Raw genomic sequence first — 22,639 nt, 5'->3', positions numbered from 1 at the left:
GAAAATGTATTGATGTGTGTTTTGGTAGATTCAAAGGTTACAAGATCAGAACAGCACATGACTGGCCCGCCACACACAAACATGCAAAAACACACATCCACACACTTCCCGAGGCCATAATCAATACACAGATAACTGCAGTCTGTAGTGTAATGGCTCTGTGCTCTGTAGCAGGAAATAGTTAAGCTTTAGGTTGGTACTGGTGTCATGCAACAGCAAAATACAGCAACATGTGTATGCTTGTGGATGCATGTGTGTGTCTGTGAATGGTGCCATTGATTGACATAAAGGCCTTTTGTGTACAAATGCAAACAATCAAATTTAAATGCATGCAAATATAGTCTACATGCACCAATGGCTGCATGCCACAGATGCATACAACCACACACAAATGTGTGCTGGCAGTGACCACATTGAAAACAGACCAATGATTGTGCATAATACATCATCAGACTGAAAGGCCTCCGTCTCATGTGACTGAACTGCCTTCCTTCCTCCCCCAGCTGCATTGCCTACAACTTGATATGGATATGTTCAGTGGTGACAGTAACACTGTTTATAACATCAATTGGTCAAGTCAAATAGTTGTTGATTTGTAGACAAGGGCATACTCAGACATTTTTTGTATTATTTATTGCGTATTATTTTTGAAATACTTTCAAAAACGTTTAAATAGGCAGAACTTTAGGAAGTCAATTAATGTATTAACATGTTGTTACCCCTATTACAGAAAATCTTTCAAAAATCTTTAGTAAAATACTTTTATGTGGACTCAAGATAAAATGTAATTCGTTTATATTTGCTTGTTGTTTGTAGCCTGCTTGCAGTATCGCTTCAAGCACACTTCACCAGCCTACCTAGTCCTTCCCTCTGGTGTCCGGTGTCCATGCGTTTGTTGCTACTTTTTTTTGTCCTCTCCTCCACGCGCGCCTCAGCTGCCAAACACGTCCTGACAAAACGTTAAAAAAAAATGGAACTACTTGTTTCGTGAGACGGGAACTTTTGCTTCCAAGTACGTCACCGACCTCTTCCTGACCGTTTGGGGGAAATGGCTGTACGGCACCGGACTGTTAATGCAGTCAAGCTGGTGGAGTCCGGACCGGTTCCCAGTGACTGCTGACAGGCGCGGGGCGACAGAGCGGAGATGCTGCTGTCAGAGTGGCTGCTCCTCATCCCCAAGCCCCTCCCCCTCCTCCATGCACCCCTCCCCTCTCCCTCTCCCTCTCCCTCTCCCTCTCCGAGTCTGTTACTACTGAGCCATTTATACAAAGGCGCTCTTGGAACATCCCATCAAGGGCTTTCCTCTCACGCCTAGCTGTGAAGATTACACGGTCTACACTTTTGCACAAAAGATCGTTGCAACAACTCATCATTACAAGTACAGTGAAAATAAATAAATGTAACATAATGCAACAAAACCCTGGAAAAAAGAAAAGAAGAAGAAAATGAAAGCAAGGGAAAACGAGATGCAGGTTGCACTCAGTCTAGATAACAATATTGTGATTTCTGTTGTGCAGAAGGACCAATTCAAAACGACCCAGAATAAAGAGTAGTTTGTCCTAAACACAGGCAGAGCTGTAGTGAATGACACCCTCTTCCCTGCTTAGTTCACTTGAAACAAGTTGCACAGACTTGAAGAGCAGCTGCATCAACTTAGAACTTGTTGCTTATTGGTATTCAGCACAACAGCACAGGGCCCCTGGGGGACTGTCCTTTTCTTTGTCTGTGTGTGTGTGTGTGTGTGTGTGTGTATGTGTATGTGTGTGTGTGTGTGTGTGTGTGTGTGTGTGTGAGAGAGAGATGGGAGTGGGGCACCCTGACCTACAAAGATCAGGAAGAGACAAAGCATTCTTTTGAGGCCTCATTCCCCTTGCTTCAGAACAACGTTTTGCAGGGGAACACATCCAGAGATTCAGGTTTTCTTATTCAATATTTTTAGCACAGTAATTTTATTATATTTGGTTTACTGCACTCACAATTTAATCATTCCATATTAATGCAGTGCTACACCATCATTACTGTGCGATAGACAGTATGGATATGGGATGCATTTCATATGCAATTTCTGCGGATACCGTCATTTCCATCCAAATCAGACTGAATTAGTCAGGGAGCTGCACTTGTGCTGTAGCCTTCATGAGAGTTTAGATGAGATACTTATCACTCATCACTATGCTGATACTCCAGAGACATGCTTCAGAAGAGTGATTCATCATATCAGAGAAATGTACTCATAGCCTGAGAGAATCGCAGAAACATAAATGAAAACTCTGTGTCACACACACACACACACACACACACACACAGGGCGTGTCATGTCTGATCACTATGTCACATGTCAGTAAGGGTGCTTGCACACCTTCACTACCCTGTCAAAACTGATCAGGGTGTGTGTCTGTGTGAGAATCTTTCAAATGTAAAAAAAGAAAGAAAAAAAGAGAGGAAATGTCATTTAGTTCTTAATTTCCCCTCTACTCTCATCCCCATCTCATGATAGCAAGGGAAAATAAATATTTTCCACTTTAACCTTGCAAAATTATTATGAGGAAAGATACATTCCCCAGTAGAATTGTTCTCATCAAGCCCTCCCGTTGAGAGGGCACATGGACAAACCAGGTCAGTTTCCAGCTGGCATATTTGATTCATATTTGATATGAAGTGTTTATTTCATAACAGCGCCCACCGTTTATAATCCAATATGCAGCTTGGTGCAATTTGACATGTTGTGACAATTTTGTTTGAATCACCTGCTTGTTTTATGTAAGCTATTCAGTGTATCACGTTTGTTGGTGCTGTATTTGCAGCCAGAAACATTGGTCATTCTGCACAGGATCCTAATTTGGAAAGCTGTCAGAACCAATTTCATATTATAAGTGTGTGAGGACACCTGCTGGATATTTGTTGACATTGTTTCTTTTTCTAGTCATCCACATATGGCACAGTATTGGTAAATAACATTTAGGATTCATTCACTATTCTTCTGGATAGGGGTTAATCAGATGTGAGAGTCTGCTACAGCTGGTGGGTATCCAAACAGACAAGAAAAATATAGTTTGCTGGGTATCTTTTATTGCCACTTCATCATTTTTAGTTGTTCATCATAACCTGAAAACACAAACATTTATTCATTAGAAAAAAAAATTATGAACAGCGAAACAGCCATTGCTGTATGCCAAGAGGAGGTGCTTCTCCACAAAATAATGAACATCCATTTGTGTGTCTCTCTTACCTGGTCGATCCAGTCGTTGAAAGCTGATACTCTGGTGAAGACAGTGGGTTTATTTTTATAGTTGCAGCCAAGGCCAGAGACAAAGCTAGCAATGCCATGGACCTCCCAGGATCCCGCTGTGTTCTTACAGTTCAGAGGGCCACCGGAGTCGCCCTGGACACATAGAGAGAGGAGGAGGGCTTATGTTTTATGCATTTGGTGTCGCTGCTGGGGGACTGGCAAGGCTCAACCATGAGAATCACAATCAGAATCATTGCTTCACCAAGTATAATGGGGACACAAGAAACATTTGTCAAATTCGTTGGCAGCTAGACAACACTTAAGTCTAATCGTTCCCTATGATTCCTTCGACATTTTTATTTCTTCCAATTTGCTTCACACACACACACCTACATACACACACACACCACTTACATTGCATCCAGCCACGATACCATCCCCACCGGCACACACCATGGTAGTCCTGACAGCGATACCCCACCAGCCAGGCTGGGAGCAGGTAGCATGGTCAGCCACAGGCATCAAAGCCTGCTGCAGCTTATCAGCTATGGGGCCTCCGGCTAAAACACACAGGCAGAGTCTATTACTGTACCATCATCCACATTCACTAGCCATCTTTCAAATCTGCTATACAGCATTTCCCCCAGCGCCAAACTCAGTCCGACCCACATTTTCAATTTAGGAGTAATCCTACCCCAGAAAAGTCTAAAAATGTCATTTTCATCCCAACTTTTTCATGGGGAACCAAGATGACGCTCACTAAACTCGGCCCAGCCTTCCATAAACAGTGACTTACTGTAGAGCCTGCCCCATCCGGTGACGTAGCAGGGGTAGAGGTTGGACAGCACGGTGCCAGCAGCAGGGATGCATGCCAGCTGCGCCTGGTCGCTCAAAGTCACAGACTCTGACAGCTTAATCAGGGCGATATCATTTCTGCAAGAAAGACAAAAAGAAGGAGAAAGTCATCATTTCTGTATTGTACATTTAAATAAATTACCTCGATGGCTAATCTAATTTCTCTAATTTCCCACTGTGAGAAAAGTCAGGCTGCATTTGCGCACACTACTACGGTCAAAGTGGTCCATTCTTATTTATGTTGTCTTACACATTTTATTATCTGTGGAGAAATATGAGATGCATGAAGATGGAGAACTCGTGTCAGAGGCATGCACTCGAATAAAGTGAATAAATGAAATTTGAGCCTCAGCCCACTTTGTCACCTTAACACAGAATAGATGAGATTATGATGTACTGCACGTTGTGGCAGGCGACTCAGACTGTGCTTTGCACTGTACAGTGGTGCTTGTCTTACCCGAAGGCCACAAAGATCTGGTTCCATTTCTCATGGACAATAATCTTCTCGGGCAGGATGGCCTTGGAGCCAGCCTCTTCCTCCACCAGGTTGTGTTTGCCCACGAACACTCTGTAGGAGAGCTTGGTGCTGGGGGGAGAGAACAGCTTTTGGAGTTCATGAATTGTCTGATCCTCATTTCTTTCAGGGTTAAATCGGGTTAATAAGAACAGAATAAGTACAGTGTTTAACAGAAGATCTGTGAGTATGTGATTTGTCGTGGTCGGCATTGGGGTTTTTGTTTTTGTGTTTCTGTGTTCCTCGGCTGTGTTCGTACTTGATGCAGTGAGCAGCAGTCACGACCCAGTTGGCAGCAATCAGAGATCCCCCACATGTGTGCCTCCACACACCATCCCTCTCATACTGCAGAGAGATCTTGACACAAAACAGGACAACATAAAGGATACAGTAGGGTTGCAGATGTATAAATCTTTGCTGACATAATTTAATGACATAATTTCCTGGGTTTGTCTAATAAGCAGATGCCGAACCCAAAAGGTTTGCCGGTAAATCTAAAAACATTGACAGATGTGTAGGTATTAGGATACCTGCCAGGGCCAGCTGTGGGGCTTGGCATCTACTCCATTGACCACACGGGAAGTCAGGGGCTCGATGGGTGGGGTGCCACACCCAAGGACTGGACGAGGAGGAGATAGACATCAGAGTGGTGTATGATGAGATGGAGAGTGTTGAGCAATGAAATTACTTTCGAATCTTACATTCGGCACAAACGGCCTAATTTTTCTTTTCAATAAAGAATTGCACACTTATAGCTCCCTGTGTGGGAATAGGCTTGCACACTCACTCTTTCACACAAACTTGCAACCACACAGAAACAATTACAGACAGAATAAGGGATTCCAGATGTTCTTACCGCTAGCAATGAGCACTGAGGCCAGCACAATGGGGATCATGTTGATTGATGTTTCTGCTGAGGCACAGCAGGACCAACCCTCTCTTTTAAACGTTCTACCACAAGCAACACCCAGGCCGAATGTGGCGACACACACTCCTATTGGTTTGTCACGGCCTCCGGCGACGAAGCTGGACCAATGGCAGTGAGGGTCAGAGCAACTAGGCATCTGACAAAACACACAGGTGTATTTTTTGGAACATTTCACATGACCTTCATGGAGAGCTACAGTGTGTGCTCTGTACGCATATGTGTATTCACAAGGGTTCACATACATGCATACATATTATGTGTACTGTATGTCTATAACTGTTGGCGACACATACCAGACAGCCTTTGCTTTATATTCAGTTTTTTGACCTCACCTTTACTCCTTTCCATGACAAAGGCTCTTTCCTGAAACCTGGAATTAAATGCTTGCATAACAGCATGGGAAGCCAACATCTGGATTACTGGTATTGACCTGTTTTCTGCGAAATGTAAAAACAAAAATCAAACTCCAGGGCATTAGTATGATAAATAACCAGGACAATGAGGAGCAGATGGTGTCACTGGTGCAGAAAATATCGACAGCTACGCCACAATCTTTTGACACGTTACAACACACACAGGTCCGCAGTGAATTCTGCAGTGCCAGGAATGTGAGACATATTGTATGACCAAACACATCACTCAATATATATTCAAACATCCGTAGCATTTTTTCTATGCATTAAATGTGTTGTTGTAAAGTCAAATGTGGAGTATATCCTGAGGTTGTTATGATGACTTGAATAAGTTATGAGACGTGGAGGACACTGACACAGTTCCTGAGGTACGAAAGTGTCAGCGTGTGCAGGCCTGAAGTGACTCAGCATGCAGACTTTGTAAACCTGTCAAAGGCTGTTTGGGTGATATGTCATGGCGCAATAAAGGTTAGGTGTTACGTTGCAGTAAACAGGTGAAGTTAGTGGAAAAGATGGCGAGGAATAGTCAGTGACAAAATGCTTGTCATGGAATTATTTTCAAGGTGTATCTGATGAGAGAGATAGAAATCAGGCCAAACATTGTTTGATTACAGGAGCTTTATCGCTGGTCTGTGGCCCTTTTAAACAACTGTTGTGTATTACAAATCATTTCATTTCAATCCTTTTCATCAGACTTTTTCAGACGGCAGACTGGACCTTTTAATCGTGAATCATTTAGTTTCCAAATTGACCACTAGATGGGACAATTGATCTGTTTAGTCGCCAATGCAAGTTGAATTATTTTACAAAAGAAAAAAATTAAATGCAAAATGTTGTCTGTTTGCTGCAAGAAACAACATCAGTCATCTAGAAAATCAGTTGTCAATCTAACTGGGTTTTTGCATCCTTAAAGGAGGACGGACACAACTTTGACATTGCACATGATAGTAAGATTGAAGAAAAAAAACCTTGAAAGTCAACTACAGCAACAAAAACAAGCTTCAACATACTTGGCTTGTTTGTGGGGGTGTATTTGTGCATCTAAATGTACTTGTGTGTGTGTGTGTGTGTGTGTGTGTGTGTGTGTGTGTGTGTGTGTGTGTGTGAAAGCATCCCTGTCGTGCGTGTGAACGTCTCCACAGCTAGGATATGCAATTAACTGCAAGCTAATTAAAATTAAATGTTAAAACACATTCAACGGATTACAGGCCGGTGTCCAGAAGAGATGCCTCCCTCTCACTCCCTGTATTCATGAATGTGTTAGTGGAAAAGATAGAAACAGATACGTTAAATCATCTAAGTAAATACCAACCTGACCTGAAATACCATCAACCCTTCATATAGAGCTCAAAGCCTCTGATCTCCAAAATCTGCTTCTTACAACTGAGATATGTTTGTATGCAGTCAGATGCAGCCTGTCATTCTGAAATGAGGCTTACAGTCTCAGGCCTGAGCCAAGCAGAACACCTCGTCAACTGAAAGCCCCTCTGGGGTTTGTAACAGGTACACTTCTGCCTGTTTCCTTATCAGAACAGCAGCTGAACTTTGAATGACACCTGTGAGGTTTATAGTTGCTTTGTATTACTGTGGGTCAGTAAACATTGTACTTGGCCATTGCCATTACCCACGTGGAGTAAAGGAGAAAGATTTTGCCATATTGTATAAATATTATTCTGGCAGGACGCTGCCTTGTGCTTTTTAAGTAATTTCCCTCGCATTCCTCTTTGTATCCAACAATACTACCACTGTATTTAACATGATCTTTTGATTTGTGTCTGATAGTTTAGCCCATTCCTCACGTCAATATTGTTAAGCTTTTTTTGCTTTGAAAAATAGACAGCTGTATTTTCCAGTGGCCGATTTATTTGCCACGGGCATGTGTTTTTAATCTGTAGGGCTGAAGTAAATCCAAACATCGGCTGTCTGCTGCTGATTTGCTTTTCTCATGATCCTTCCCGATGTTAACAGACGGTCGTCTATGCCTTCACTTTCGATTGATCGCACATATGTTTATTTCATTTAGATGTCTTTGTTTACTGTGGTTTCCCTTCAGTGATTACCAACATCCTTGGCTGATCATCTTGTATAGACTCCCATGCTGGGAAATATAGATTTAATTAAAGAGCATCGTGACCCAACAGGTATTCCTACAGGTCGTGTACGTACTTGCCAGGTTTCCATTTCCTACATGTTGAGTGGGAAAGTCCCAGTAGTGGGACTGGGTGCAGCCTGTCTTACCACATATAGTGCTATAGTGTGTGAGGAACTGCTTTCTGCTTGAATGCATTATTAATGTGATTTAGCATTTATGTTTCTTATTCTCATAAGCTAATTGTTGACATTTTGTTCTATTTTCACAAGATAATATCCTTTTTTCCCTTTTCTGTGACACATACATGTACATACAATGTTTTTACCTGAATTTACTCTCCTGTTTTTAGCCTTGAATATATGTATCATAAAGTCTTTTTAGAATCATATATTATAAAGACCCACATCTTATTTTCATCTACTTTATAAACAGTTGTTATTTATATGTTTTGTTTTCAAAAAAGTTCTGTGTTTATATACAATTGAGTTTTATTGAGTGCTCCCTTTGAGTATTGTTCATTTGTGTGCCTGCTTGCAAGGTTGGATAGCATGCAATGTCATATAACTTAAAACAGTACTTATCAGGATTATACTTATTATTGTATAGCAAATTAACAATGTGTAGTCTTTTGGAAAAAAAATATTTAGATCCCTCAACCTAAAACAACGCATTTAGACTACACAGGGCTAAAGATACTTCTGTATCTGGCTCAAAGACATGCACCATTCTGCTGCTACATGTTGTAATATTTATTGTAATTATAGACATTTTACATGTTTTGACTTGTGTTGGAACCCTGACTGCAGGGGGGACACGTACATCCTTAAACTGAACAGAGCTAGTCAATGTATAGTGAGATGAGATAAAAGCAGCAAACACACAGACGACTTGGACCAAGTGTTATAATCTGAAGGTCATTTTTACATATTATTTTTTTACTGTGTATGACAAGAGCAATAACTACATCAATATAAATGGTAAATAGGCTGTTCTTGTATCACAATTTCTTGTCTTCCGACCACTCAAAGCCCTTTAACACTACTTGTCCTCATTCACACATTCAAACAGTGATGACAGGAGCTGCCATGCAAGGTGCCACCTGCCCATCAGGATTCTAACTAACATTCACACACATTCATACACCGTAGGCACAGCTACGGGAGCAATTTGGGGTTAAGGCTCTTGCCCAAGAACAGATCAACATGGACTAGCGGAGCCGGGGATCGAACTGCCGATCCAAGGACGACCCTGCTCTACACTGAGCCACAGTCACCTTTAACTATGGACACTATTGCTACTACTATGATTCATACAATTAAGTCTTTCAGCTAAAAACTATCCTTAAGAAACTATTATGTCACATTATGCAAACAGAGACCTACATCATGAATCAATGGACACAACTGTTTGTGGCTGATTACTTACTTAACTTGGCAAGGAACCAATGGTTCAAAGGTTTTCCTCCGGGCTTGTTTAAATCCTGTTTGATTGTCTGATCTAATGTGCAGAAGGACCAGCCATGTCCAAGACCACAGAGCCCCAGACAAACAGTGAGTAGACACCACTTTCAGTTCTGTAGTCATAGATTCATTGCATTCATAACTTATTTCTAAATATGAAGGTGAGGTAGAAGTAAAAAATATTTGGTTTGTTGTATTTGGGATATTTTGGAAATAACAACACAGAAAGTTCTGGTAATAATCGAGCTGTACATTTTGCATGTCATGCTATTTTATTGTTACATAATAACACAAATACATTATTTCTTTGAGTAAAGTATTTAGGAATCTGGTTGACTTCACTAGTGCTACATCTACATGAATCGAAACTCTTATCAGCCTCTACAAGAGGCTATTTCTTTTAATTATTATTGATTATGATGGAAGTTCAAGACTGACTAAATCAACATTTCACTTTTAACTAAAAAAACAAAGTGCAGACATTTATTTCATCCCGTTTAAAGCAGGAATAATAACAATAGTATGTTATATAAAATACCTTCTAGAAAGGTAAAATACCTTCTTATAGAAATCCACGTAGAAACACACATGCAAACAAAGACATGCCCAATGTGGTTCAGTATTCATGTTTTTTCAAAACCAGAGCTGCAGAAACAATAGGACATGTTGGCATGTCCTATTGTTTCTGCTCCGAAGTCTTCTGTTGAAACAGAGCCGGTGAGAGAATGTGCTCAATGTCTAATTAACAGCTTTTAGTCATTATCAGCAGTTAACTAAAAGAAGAAAACTGACTGTCAGGTCCCTGCAGAGTAAATATGAAAAGAACAGACATTTTAATAAAGATGTGCAACAAAGAAATGTTCTGCTGTGAAGAAATCAGTTCACTAAAGTAATAACTGTTAAATAAATCACTGTTGCAATTGTGATGACACAAAAATGAGAAATAAAAAATTGCAATACCTGAATCTATTATACACTGGGCTCGTAAATGTTGCTGTTTTGTTTTCAAGAGACATGGTTTTGAATGCAGCAGTAAGAAAGTTACATGAAATACCCCGAAAATGAAAATTACAGGCAACATTCAGGGATCATTTGCAATGCTGCAGTAATCACAATCAAAATGTGCAAACTCTACATTGTGAGAGATTGTTAAAGCCTACAACGGTTGTTTTTTATTGTCTGCAGTAGTAGTGTCATGGGAATGAAACAAATTCTGGTTCTGGTGATTGATCGGAATAACGATTCATGCCGTCAAAAAACTCTTGTTTTGTAACCTCAGCTCAGCATGGGGCTCCATATTAAACAATGATTGGCTTTTGCTAATCACGTAACTCTCGTAAATATTTTACAATCTTCGTTATGTGTGGAGATATGAGGTCATGAACAGGAATTGGTTATTGGATAACAGATAAGACAGTAGATAGTGCAGGTGTCATTCACAGTGCAAGACCCCAGAGAGTCATAAGAACATCCAAGCAGGAGCTGTTACAGTACATAATATCTCCTACCACAGAAGAGATCATGTTATCACACTTCTACATTTTTAATCAGTTGTTTGATTATTATTTTGAGTGTCGGTAGAAATTATTACATACTAAATCTATTCAACTAAATTAGAAAGTTAAAGCTTCAAAGGTTCTTCTTGTTATACGATTGTGTTGACATTAGCTGTAACGCTGTTCATCTGTACACAAGACATCTATTGCTTCTGTCCATCCGGGGAGAGGGATCCTCCTCTGTTGCTCTCCTGAAGGTTTCTTCCCTTTTTTTTTTTTTTCCGGTGAAAGGGTTTTTTCTATTATTTCAGATTTTTTCCTGATCCAAAGTGAGGTCCTGGGACAGGGATGTCATATGTGTACAGATTGTAAAGCCCTCTGAGGATAATTTGTAATTTGTGATTTGTGATTCGTAATTTTTGGCGATATAAAATAAACTGAATTGAATTGAATTAGTAGATCACACTGACAATGCAACCACACACACACACACACACACACACACACACACACAAACACACACACACACACACACACACACACACACACACTTATATCACTTCTTCTTTCACATTCGTTCAAAGTCCCAAGTGGTTCACAGCACCACACCCATTATGTAAGTGGTAATATACATGTGTATGTGTGTCTGTGTGTGTGTGTGTCTGTGTGTGTGTGTGTTTTGAGTTGTGTGTGTGTGTGTGAGAGTGTGTGAGAGAGAGAGAATGAGATGGGTGTGAGGTGGGCCAAGAGTTCAGCTGCTGTTCAACTACTCAGGCGGTGGACAATGTCCAGGCTTTCAGGGACAAATGGACTACTGGGAACATTTTATGCTCAGTGAAAGACATTGGGATTGTTTATTTGTTTTGTTCTTTGGCTATATGTGGTTGTTTGTTTGTTTGACTATTAGTTACTTGGTTTTCAAATGAAGCTGTAGAGTGTTTTGCTGTTCTTGCGATAGTGGAATAAAGGACTCTTTAAAACCTCTCCTCTCCTCTCCTCTCCTCAGTGTCCAGCAGGCAGCAATGTCCGCAGGGCAAGGGGCTGGAGACCATAGAGCCTCTGGTGCGTTCTGTGGAGGAAACCCCTGATCCCATCCCCACCACGATCACTGGAACTATTCCAACCTGGATCAATGGCAGCCTCCTGAGAAATGGTCCTGGGAAGTTTGAATTTGGAAAAGACAGGTATTTTGAGAACTACTATGGAGTTTAACAACCTTTACTAATTAATTAAACCAAGACAGCTTTATTAGCATGACAGTGTACAAACAAAAGGAAATACAACCCAAACACATCACAATGCTTTATAACATAATTGAAGCCTGCTTTCACCCCCAAATCGATTGTCAGGTCTTTTATCACAACAATATATACACATATGACAAATATAACACAATATATGGTCAAACAATAGAGATAGTCTTTGAAATGACAACAATAGTAGTAACATGTAGGTACAATTACACTTGATGCATTGCCAGTACATTAACAGAACATTCACAGCAACATAAAGCAGGCTAAACCTCAACAGTATACAGTAGTTTTAAGACGGCCCATGTTTGTGACACATTCTCAAATTTGTTGTCCTCATGTAGATGACTAAAATTAAGCTTTTGGGGTATTTGGTAATTTCTCATTATTTGTCACAGAGCTCACTCTCTCTAACTTTGTCTTACACCAATACCCTGCTTACAAATGACTTTATTCTCTTAGCTACACCCACTGGTTTGACGGCATGGCCATGATGCACCGGTTCCACATCTGTGAGGGCAATGTCACCTACTGTAGCCGATTCCTAAGAAGTGACTCATTTGTCACCAACTCAGAGAAGAACCGCATCGTGGTGTCAGAGTTTGGGACATTAGCCCTGCCTGATCCCTGCAAGAACATCTTTGCACGCTTTTTTTCCCGCTTTCAGATTCCTAGTAAGTGTGTCTTCTTTGTATATTGCATATGTCCATGTGTAATCCACTTCAATGCACCGTAATGTAGCACTAGCAGTGCCAAATGTCATTATTGAAGTATTCAATCCACTTTTGGAGGTTTGATTTTTAAGGTAAAAAACTTCTGTGCCAGATTACTTCTGCCAAAGTAGAAGTCAAACAAATAGAGGAAAAAAATGCTCTTTTTCTTTTTCTACTGAATGTGGCGTATTTCTTATTGTTTTTTTCAGCATGTGAGAGCTAATGTTACATCAGATTGTGTTTTTATTGAGGTAAAGGGAACACAAGTTAAATGATTGTGTGTGTGTTTGTGTGTGTGTGTGTGTGTTTAGTTGTCTGTTTGATCACAGACAGCTAAACACACACGCACACACACACGCACACACACACAAAGATCAATCTGAAACATGACGTAAAGCTTCTGAAAAACTAAGAATGGAGAAACTGATGGACAAAGTAGTTTCCCGTCGAATCTCTCAGAAAGACGAGTTTTTTGCTGAAGTGCTTAATATGTTCATGACATCTTTATGTGTGAACAGAGGCCACAGATAATGCCAGTGTGAACTTTGTCACGTACAAGGGAGACTATTATGTCAGCACAGAAACCAACTACATGAGACGAGTAGATCCGCAGAGCCTGGAGACAAAGGAGAAGGTGAGTCAGTATAATAAAAATAATAGTCACTTTTGAATGCCGATGCTGATAAATAGTCGGAGAGTAAAGACAAGAAAGATGGGCGATTGTTGATAATGATAAAGAGAACAACAAAGACGATGATGCTGTCCTTATAAGGTGGACTGGAGTCAATACATTGCTGTCAACTCAGCCACAGCTCACCCGCACTATGACCGCGAGGGAGCCACGTACAACATGGGCAACTCCTATGGGAAAAGCGGTAAGTCCCTTTTTTCTTCCCACCCGTCTGCCTACTAAAATATATATTCATGTAGATATCCTTATGGTATCCATCCATCATATCCATCCTGAACATCAATTGTTTTTGGGCCTCCTCAGGTTTCTTCTACAATATCCTTCGTGTGCCGCCTCCTGAGGAGAAAGCAGCAGTGGAGGACTCTGCAGACCTGAATGGAGCCAGGGTAATCTGCTCCATCCGTGCTTCTGAACCCAGGAAACCTTCCTACTATCATAGCTTTGGTGAGATTAACACCACAGTTTAACAAACACCTTCTTTAAGGTGTCTTCATGCTGGATGTAAACTGAATTAATTAATTAAATGAGAGATTTAGTTTTTTGCCTGCACTGAGAGTGTGAGTCGACTTCAATGAAAGAGAGTGTCACCGTTTTTCCTTGCTCTTAGTAATTACTCATTTGAATTCTTGTCTCGCCCTGCTTCTTTTGGATAATCACAGCTCCTTTGTCTTTCAATTTAGCTTTCACTATCTATCTCTGTCTATAAGTCTGCCTTTGACTGAAACGAGTCTCAGAAAATAAAAAAGATCAACTCATTAATTTAGTTCTCTCCAGGGCTTAACACTGAAAGCACTGTTTCCAACATACACAGGATTTGTGTCATTGTGCTTTTACTGTTTTATGTCGACATTGCAGTCAGTTATACTGTTGTATTTGGTGGAATATGTTTTGCTTGATTAGGCTCTGATTAGGAGGAATGAAGAGAAAAGTCAGGTTATAATGGCTACATACTGAGGTACACCTGCAAGAATATGATTGGATGTTACTGGCCAGCTGATAGCCAAGCAGTTGATGAAGAATCCACTGATAGTGAAGCATTAAGCATTAAGCCGATGCCAATCAGCAAGCACAACATTGCTGCTCTCCCCAATCTACAACAATGTAGCTCCATTTGGTTGTCGTACTGCCCCAGTTCCCTGATAATATCTCAGTCCATATTTCCGGCAGACCACCCTTGCTCTGCCAGACTGTCTGGCACCAATAAAAGTGTGGAAACAGTGTACGTTTATACAGGGCACCAGATAATTACTTCTGTCAGTAGAGTTAGAGTAGTTGGGGGGTTATGTTTAGCCCCAATTTAATGTGTTTATATGCTAGCACAATATGTTTGGCTCAACTGTCGGTAATGAGGGAAGAAAGTTTTACCCTTCAAACTGACAAGCAGAGTAGCAGGGCCCCGCTGCAAACCCTCTTTCACTGGGCCAATTTAACAACATGGGGGCAATTGGAAAATCATTTTCAGTTTACATACCGCCAAAACACTACCGAAATCATGCTAGTCACATGGTCTTGCAACATTTAACCAGGACCCATTTTATGTGCTTGTAAAAAAATGAAATGGCGTATCAGTGGGGCAATGAAAAAAAGAATGAACTCTGTCGTGAAACTACAGAGTCAGCATTTCGCTGATTTATCATGATATATGATGAATAAGATGTGTCAATCATGTGTTTCTTTAAATTCACGCCTTTCCTTCTGTGCTTGCCCTCTCTCTCCAGTCATGTCAGAGAACTACATTGTGTTTGTTGAGCAGCCGATCAAGCTGGACATGCTGAAGTTAATACTGTACAGAATCCAGGGAAAGAGCTTAAATAAAGTCCTGACCTGGGACCCTCAGTATGACACCATCTTCCACTTGGTCAACAGGCACACTGGCAAGGTGGGTTAGTTGACAGCACAGCAGCAGACACAGACAAAGAGCCAGGTATAGAAAACAAACATCCGTTTGCTGAATAGTCAGAACAAAAGAGTAAAGCTGCCAGCTAATCTCTTCATGCATAGTGGAGCTTTCCCCCAATTTATTTTGATAGAGTCACACTCTGATGGTAGAGCCTTTCCTCATACATTGCTACTCTCAATTTCCTCATCTCATTACACAGCAGATCCATTAAGCATTCAATATCAAAAGTTCATAATGCTTGTTCCTTAAATGTAAAATCCAACACAGATGCTCTTCTTGTTTGTTCAAAAGCCTTCATCATGTTATACTAATACTTTATTGATTGCTTGCTTACAGGAGAGTGAAGTAAAGTACCGCGCAGCACCCATGTTCACGCTGCATCAGATCAACGCTTTTGAGGACAACGGGCTCTTGGTGATGGACATGTGCTGTGGGGACGATGGCGAGGTCATTGGAAACTTTACACTGGAGAACCTCCGTAGAGGTGCGGGAGAGGAAATGGACAAGGTTAATTACATTACATTACATGTCATTTAGCTGACGCTTTTTATCCAAAGCGACTTACAATCATGTTACATTCATACACTGTAGAATAGCTACAGGGAACAATTCAGGGTTAAGTGTCTTGCTCAAGGACACATCGGCTAGGGCGGGGATTGAACCACCAACCCCTGATTGAAAGACGGACCTGCTAACCACTGACCCACAGTCGCCCAATTCATACAGTTTGACTCATATTCAAACGCACACACATGCCTAACATGTTTGCAGTTCATCATTGGTGAGCAGCTCAGTATGAGGTTCTGGCTTTTACTAAATGTTTGCAACTGTTTTTATTATTATAATAATATTCAAAACATTATTCAGAAAAGATTTAGAGGTTTTTGTGGTTCTATTCGTAAGGGCCATATTTTTCACCAATCTCTCTCTCTCTCTCTCTCTCTCTCTCTTTCTCTTTTTTCTTTTAAATCTTTTTCCATTTTCAAATGTAATGAAGTTTAATCAGAACATACAACAACAACAAATATATAACATTTCCTCCAAACAATTTAACATCCATATAAAATGCAGGATTTTTGTGTAAGTGTGTTGTATGTTTTCGGCTCTTGTCCCTGAAGTTGCCATTGCATCTTTCAGTCAAAGGAGCCACGCTCACAGTTTTCTTCATGTCTGTCTGATTTCGTTTGGCAGTTTTACAACTCAATGTGCAGAAACCTCCCAAGGAGATATGTCCTACCCCTGACTGTGGACGAAGAAACTCCTTTGGACCAAAACCTTGTGTCGCTGCAAAACTATAAAGCCACAGCAAAGAAGACAAAACCAGGAGAGGTAGGATTAAACAGTTTGTAATATGTTTACCTGAGCATTACACTCAATCTGGTTTTCATGGAATCAAGTAAAAATGTAGACCTATAATCATGATGAATACAGCCAATTCACTCCCACACACTGTGTAATTATTGGGCATGATGAGACACTGAAGGTACTGCAAGATAGTAATTTCATGACTTACAGCAGATAAAAGTGATTTCAAAATGAGAGTCCATCATGGGGCTGAACAATTGCCATCTAACACACACACACACGCACACACACACACACGCACACGCACACACACGCTCACACACACACACACACACACACACACACACACACACGCACACACACACACAGAAAGAGACACACACAGTCCAATATATTTCTTATGGTAAAATAAAGCTGAAACGTTGAAAGCAAATGGGATGTTTTAGTTGTCATGACTACCTGAGTGACACTGTCCTCGGTTCTCAGTGGTGCTATGTACTGTTCATGTAAATTGAAAAACAGCTGTGAAAGTGCATTGAAGTCAAAGACGGGTTTGTAATTGCAATTGAAGGTACATTTAAAAGTAAAATAAAAATAAATTGATTTATTCTTAGAGGATCTCGTGCAGGTATCCATTTATGGGTTTTAGGGAATAATGCAGTATTAATTCCAGCTCTCAACAATGTACCGTAAATCAGGTCTGTTGGTGTGCATTAACAGGGCAAATATTTTTGGTTAAAATGTATACAGTGCACTGAAAGTTGAATCTTCACTTCCTCCTGTGCTCCTCCAGGTTTACATGACTCACGAAGAACTTTACGATGACGAGCTGCTGCAATACGGTGGCCTTGAGTTCCCTCAGATCAACTATGACCAGTACAATGGCAGACCCTACCGCTACTTCTACTCCTGTGGCTTTGGACATGTCTTCAGTGACTCCCTGCTCAAAATGGATGTCCACACCAAGGAGCTTAAGGTCTCTATCAATCAGAGACAGCTTTGGGAAACCTCATTGTTAACTGTTGGCATCAACGTTGCTTCTACTGCTGCTTCTCTCTCTCAGAGGGCAGGAGGTTGAGGGTAGGTTTTATAACATGAAACAGCTTCGAGTGCAGGGGATGTTAATGTAATCTTCCCTGTCTAGGTGTGGCGTTATCCCGGCTTGTATCCGTCTGAGCCGGTCTTTGTTGCGTCGCCCAACGCTACTCAGGAAGATGATGGAGTGGTTTTGTCTGTCATTATCACACCCAGAGAGGTAAGTTACAAAAACAAATCTACAAGAGCAGCAGCAGGCATTGTTAACTTGAATACTTTCTCATGCTATTTGTTCATAACAGTACAGTTTGACACAACTTTCATATATTGTTTTGTCAGCTGATTATACATGTATTCTTTATTATGCATGGTAAAGACACATATTCTGGTACTTTCACCAATGTTATTGTGAGAAGGGTGTTTTCTGACCTTTTTGTTTACATAACCTATTTTAATCTCTTCTATTTCCAGGAGAAAAGTACTTTCTTACTTATTCTGGATGCGAAGACCTTCACGGAGCTGGGAAGAGCAGTGGTCCCTGTTAATATCCCATATGGGACCCACGGCGTGTTTAACAAGATGGGATAGATGTGCCATTGTTTACAGCTCTGGTAAACTCTTGAAATGTAACCAGTGACCAGCCTCTTTATCCACAGAATGTGATTGTCTCTGTTGTGATTTCTGAACTGTAAAAGAAATGAGAGCTGGGAAAAAAACAAACATACTATTTGTTTGTAGCTAACCATCAGAAAGATGGCAATCTTTTGCAGACTAACAAGACAGAAAGCCCACCATGGCATCGGTGCACTGATAAAGTTTGTCCTCTAAGGGTTCCCATGTGCTCTTTTAAGATTTTGAAACAGACTTTAGGCAATGGCCAGACTCCCATGCGGATGGCGGTTATTTGGAAGAAATTACATGTTATGTGGAAAACCTTTAGAATAAAAAATGACAGTTAATACACTCATTGAAATAAAATCAATTTCCCCTTTTTCTGTTTAAACTGAAAGTGTTTTTGCATCATCACACCACTGGAAACGCTATACTCCCCGTGAGAACAGAACAGCACTTAGGATACATAGAAATGCATCAGAGGAAATTCAATTTCTGTCAAAGTAATGTGATAGAAATGGACAATGTCTGAAATGCCTGGAAAACAAATGGGTCTAACTGGTCGATAGCCTCCAGAGAGTCTAGCAGAGGTCACATCAGAAATGTAGTGCTGTTTAAACGCTCCAAACAACCCAAAACAAAGTAGACATACACATAAACGTTGACATGTAGGACCTTGAGAACGAATGGGAGCCGAACCGAACAGATTTGAGTGAAACAGACCCGGCCCAGAATGTAGAGCTGCACTGGTCACTCCACCGTCACCACAATTGACTTTGCTGATGCTTATTTCATCAGCTATTTTCCCTCTCACATTGATTTAAACAGATTATTTAAACAAAGTTTGGGCTCTAAACCTGATACAGGTACTAATGGCTATGTGAAAGCTGAGACATTTTAAAGATATTACAACCCATATATATCACATTTGTTGTGCCTTTTTTATATTTAAAAATAGACTTTCAGTCAAAAGTTACAGTGAGGAGGTTTTAAGAATATTTGGCAATAGCAAGTCCCAACCTTCAATAATGTATGAATGGACAGTGCAGGCAGAAGTTTCATCTTTAGCTTCTCTTACACTGAACTGAATAAAACAGAAGGGAATAGAGCAATCTACTGTGTGTTATTTAATTTAATGTAATTAATTGGATACTCTGAATTAACACCATTTATGTTTTGCCATGTTCCTTGCTCAACTCAGATTGTGTCTCCTAATAAGCATGCTGTACAGGTCTCCCAAGATACACATTAATTAGCCCATAATTCCTAATCTAATCAGTCATGCTGAACCTCTGTGTGCTTGCGTGCAAGTGTGTGCGTGTGTGTGTGTGTGTGCATGTAATATATGCTCAGTTCATTATTAGTCTCTGCATTGAGCACGACCAGCAGAGAGAGATACAACGACCTTTGCCCTCAGATAAATCTCAAGCTAATTGTAGTTTCCGCAAATCTGTGAGGCAAAGGCAAACCCTTATCAATGTTGCCAAACACCCTTTTAATTCAAAGTATTATTGGGTGAGACATTATGCACAAGGAGCAATGGTGTTGTTCTGGAAAGTTACCTTTGTGATGGCTTAACATGTGGACTCACCTGGGTTGAGTTTGAATAATAGCCAAGCACACTAACTCCAGCCATTCTGAATGCACTTGTGCAGGCACTATAGCCTGTAATGTAATGTAATGTAACACATGCAATATTTGTATGCATGTTTGTCAGTGTTGTTTTCAAGGTGACAGCTTCAGACTGTCTAAACTCTTATTTGACCCGTTAGAGTTTGTATGAGACCCCCGCACTCCTGTCTCACTAAGCACAAGTTATTGCACAGAGTCTTAACTTTGACTGTTATCTGGAATCATTATTTCATATCCCATGAATTCATAATGGTATAATCTATATTCACTTTATTAGACACACCTCCCAGAGGCAGGCACATTGAATGGTAAGTACAATGTCCTCCATATCCAAATGTGTCATTCCCTATCTTGCAGTCCTGAGCCATCATGCACGTGTATCTGACATACAGATGATGTGCATCTGGGTCTGCAGGTGCACATAAGGATATGTTTATTTATGAAAGCTATGCATGTGTGTGCTTCTCTGTGGGCTCTCTCTAATTGTACACGTGAAAAAAAGTCAGAATGGAGCAATTAAGTACCCACGGGGGGGGGGAATTGTGCAATGTCAACAAAAATAATGTCCCACTATAGACCTGACAGCCGAGCTCAAGACAAAAAAAAAAAAAACCTAAGAGGATTTATCCATATTGCACAATCATGGATGGAAATAATGTGATGCCCGAATAAGAATCCACAATGTAATTGCTGATGTCTCTCTCTTGATTTCATGCCTTTTCGTGTTATTAGAAATGTCTGATTCTTCCTGAATCTACTGCTGAAGCAACTGTACACTTTATACAGTTCATGCATCTGCTCTTCAGTGAAAACTTACTTGAATAACAAAATGCCCTCTTTGTTATCTGCTAACATGAAAGAAGATAATTGGTCTGGTTTTAGAAAATAATAGCTGGAAAGCTAGCTAGCTAGAAAGTTTGCCAATCCGGGGTAAAATATGTATTTCTGCAAATAATTTCCGAACAGCCTGCATCAGTCACTGCAGCACTGATGCAGTGACTGATGCAGGACATATTCATGGTGGAGAATGATGCTTTTCAGTGTCCTCATAATGACAGAGACTTCAAAATCTGGGGGGAGACGAGAATAAGCCCGGGCCAATATAGGCAGAATGAGGCTGTTTTGCCATTATAGCGGCAAGCTCTTTTCCCTCTTGGATGGGAGCCTGGGCTGACAGTCAAACGTCATTATGAGCCACTGGCCTTGCAGTTTGTCACTGTCAGTCCCTCTAAATAGAGACTTTGTTTCAAGATTTGCAAAGATTTATGACATTCCGGGCACTATTTAAGCGATGATGCACAACAAAGTCATCGTCTAATGCGAAGCCACTTTGAAAAAGCCCTCTAAATAGAGACTTTGTTTTCAAGATTTGCAAAGATTTATGACATTCCGGGCACTATTTAAGCGATGATGCACAACAAAGTCATTTCGTCTAATGCGAAGCCACTTTGAAAAATGGCAGATTTTGTGGGTTGTGGGCTTATTTCCTCCAAGCACAAATATAATACGAGGCATTGTGCCAGTTTTTTTTCTCCTTTTTTTTTATCTTTCTTTCAATCAGAGGAAACACAGATGCCACGAGAAGTGTTGGGGTATTGCTGAAATGAATGATGACATTGTCATCATCATTGTTGAGTCCATCCTTGAACCCTTTCGCTAAAAAACATTTGCAGATTTCTATGAGTTGTGGGTATGAAGCTCTAATACCAACCAGAAATGACGTGCAGTGGCATTGCTGAATACTGGAATAAAGGATTCACCATGCGTTAGAAGACCAGCTTTACTTGTTTCTTCCTCATTCTTTGTTGATGTGTTGCAGTTATGGCTTCGTCTCTCTTGGCAAGACTGTAAAGACTCCCTTATGGAAGAAATATGAATCTTCTAAGAAGGATATAATCCGTTAATCACAGAAAATGTTTCACAAAATGTATAGAAAATCCTGTGGCAATATTCCAGGAGATCAGGATATGCCACACAGGCCAAGTGAGGTCACTGTAATCTTCACTGCTGAGGAGCACAGGTGCATCTTTCCTCAGCTCCCTGCAGGGAGATTATAGGAATATCGTGGAGATTTATCTGTAGGGTAACATTTATTATTGTGCCTCGATGTGACAGAGTTTCACGTTTGCCAATAAGAGCACCCCGCGACAGCGCCCTCTGTTGGTTGAATGAAACTCCTCCGTATAAAGTGCCGTGAAGCCTCGACACATGCAGTCAGTGCAAAAGAAGCGTTCACCTCCTCCAGAGGAGCGCACAGCTTTTTGAAGGAGCCAGTGGTGGGAAGAAAACAATGCAGTTAGCGTTTTGTTGCACTTTCAGATGAGTTCTTCCTCCTCGTTAGATACATCGGCATAGTTGAAGGATCATTTTACGCCAGTTTAAGGAATGTTTTAGGGACACATTGTCTACAAGGGGCAATTGGAGCGGGCGGTCTGAACCCTGATAATGCGGAGAGATCAAGTCTCAATAGTTTGTCGGTATGAACGCAGCGCAGACGGACCCTGAGAAACTGCT

General features: G+C 40.7%; 2 protein-coding genes across 2 annotated transcripts; one reads left to right on the top strand and one right to left on the bottom strand.

Annotated features, from left to right (window-relative positions):
• Positions 1 to 3,087: 3,087 nt before the first annotated feature.
• ela3l (elastase 3 like) lies at positions 3,088 to 5,937 on the bottom strand. The gene is made up of 9 exons (XM_034541443.1): positions 5,915 to 5,937; positions 5,455 to 5,654; positions 5,129 to 5,217; positions 4,858 to 4,955; positions 4,542 to 4,670; positions 4,026 to 4,162; positions 3,644 to 3,789; positions 3,230 to 3,382; positions 3,088 to 3,105 (listed from the first exon to the last, which is right to left on the bottom strand). The coding sequence occupies exons 1-9, from the start codon at positions 5,935 to 5,937 to the stop codon at positions 3,088 to 3,090; spliced, it is 993 nt and encodes a 330-aa protein (XP_034397334.1).
• Positions 5,938 to 9,550: 3,613 nt separating this feature from the next.
• On the top strand, positions 9,551 to 18,469 carry bco2l (beta-carotene 15, 15-dioxygenase 2, like). Its single transcript, XM_034541442.1, has 13 exons — positions 9,551 to 9,581; positions 11,762 to 11,764; positions 11,994 to 12,171; positions 12,700 to 12,911; positions 13,469 to 13,584; positions 13,723 to 13,825; positions 13,945 to 14,085; positions 15,360 to 15,520; positions 15,878 to 16,048; positions 16,733 to 16,870; positions 17,640 to 17,822; positions 17,991 to 18,101; positions 18,353 to 18,469. Exons 1-13 carry the CDS (start codon positions 9,551 to 9,553, stop codon positions 18,467 to 18,469), a joined length of 1,665 nt encoding a protein of 554 aa, XP_034397333.1.
• The last annotated feature ends 4,170 nt before the right edge of the window (positions 18,470 to 22,639 follow it).

The sequence above is a fragment of the Cyclopterus lumpus genome, chromosome 9, assembly GCF_009769545.1.
Source record: "Cyclopterus lumpus isolate fCycLum1 chromosome 9, fCycLum1.pri, whole genome shotgun sequence".
Classification (NCBI taxonomy): Eukaryota; Metazoa; Chordata; class Actinopteri; order Perciformes; family Cyclopteridae; genus Cyclopterus; species Cyclopterus lumpus.
Note: the sequence above shows the minus strand (reverse complement) of the source record. Positions and strands in the feature narration are given on the sequence as shown.

What these genes read in the sequence shown, in the direction of transcription:
- ela3l (XM_034541443.1), bottom strand. Translation starts at nt 5,937, where the DNA reads ATGTTGGCTTCCCATGCTGTTAT. An exon ending in TTGGCTTCCCATGCTGTTAT is followed by an intron (nt 5,655 to 5,914) that starts GCAAGCATTTAA and finishes TCAGATGCCTAG; the next exon opens with TTGCTCTGACCCTCACTGCC. An exon ending in CGGATGGGGCAGGCTCTACA is followed by an intron (nt 3,790 to 4,025) that starts GTAAGTCACTGT and finishes TGTGTGTTTTAG; the next exon opens with CCGGAGGCCCCATAGCTGAT.
- bco2l (XM_034541442.1), top strand. Translation starts at nt 9,551, where the DNA reads ATGTCCAAGACCACAGAGCCCCAGACAAACA. An exon ending in TTCCCGCTTTCAGATTCCTA is followed by an intron (nt 12,912 to 13,468) that starts GTAAGTGTGTCT and finishes ATGTGTGAACAG; the next exon opens with AGGCCACAGATAATGCCAGT. An exon ending in CGGGAGAGGAAATGGACAAG is followed by an intron (nt 16,049 to 16,732) that starts GTTAATTACATT and finishes TTCGTTTGGCAG; the next exon opens with TTTTACAACTCAATGTGCAG.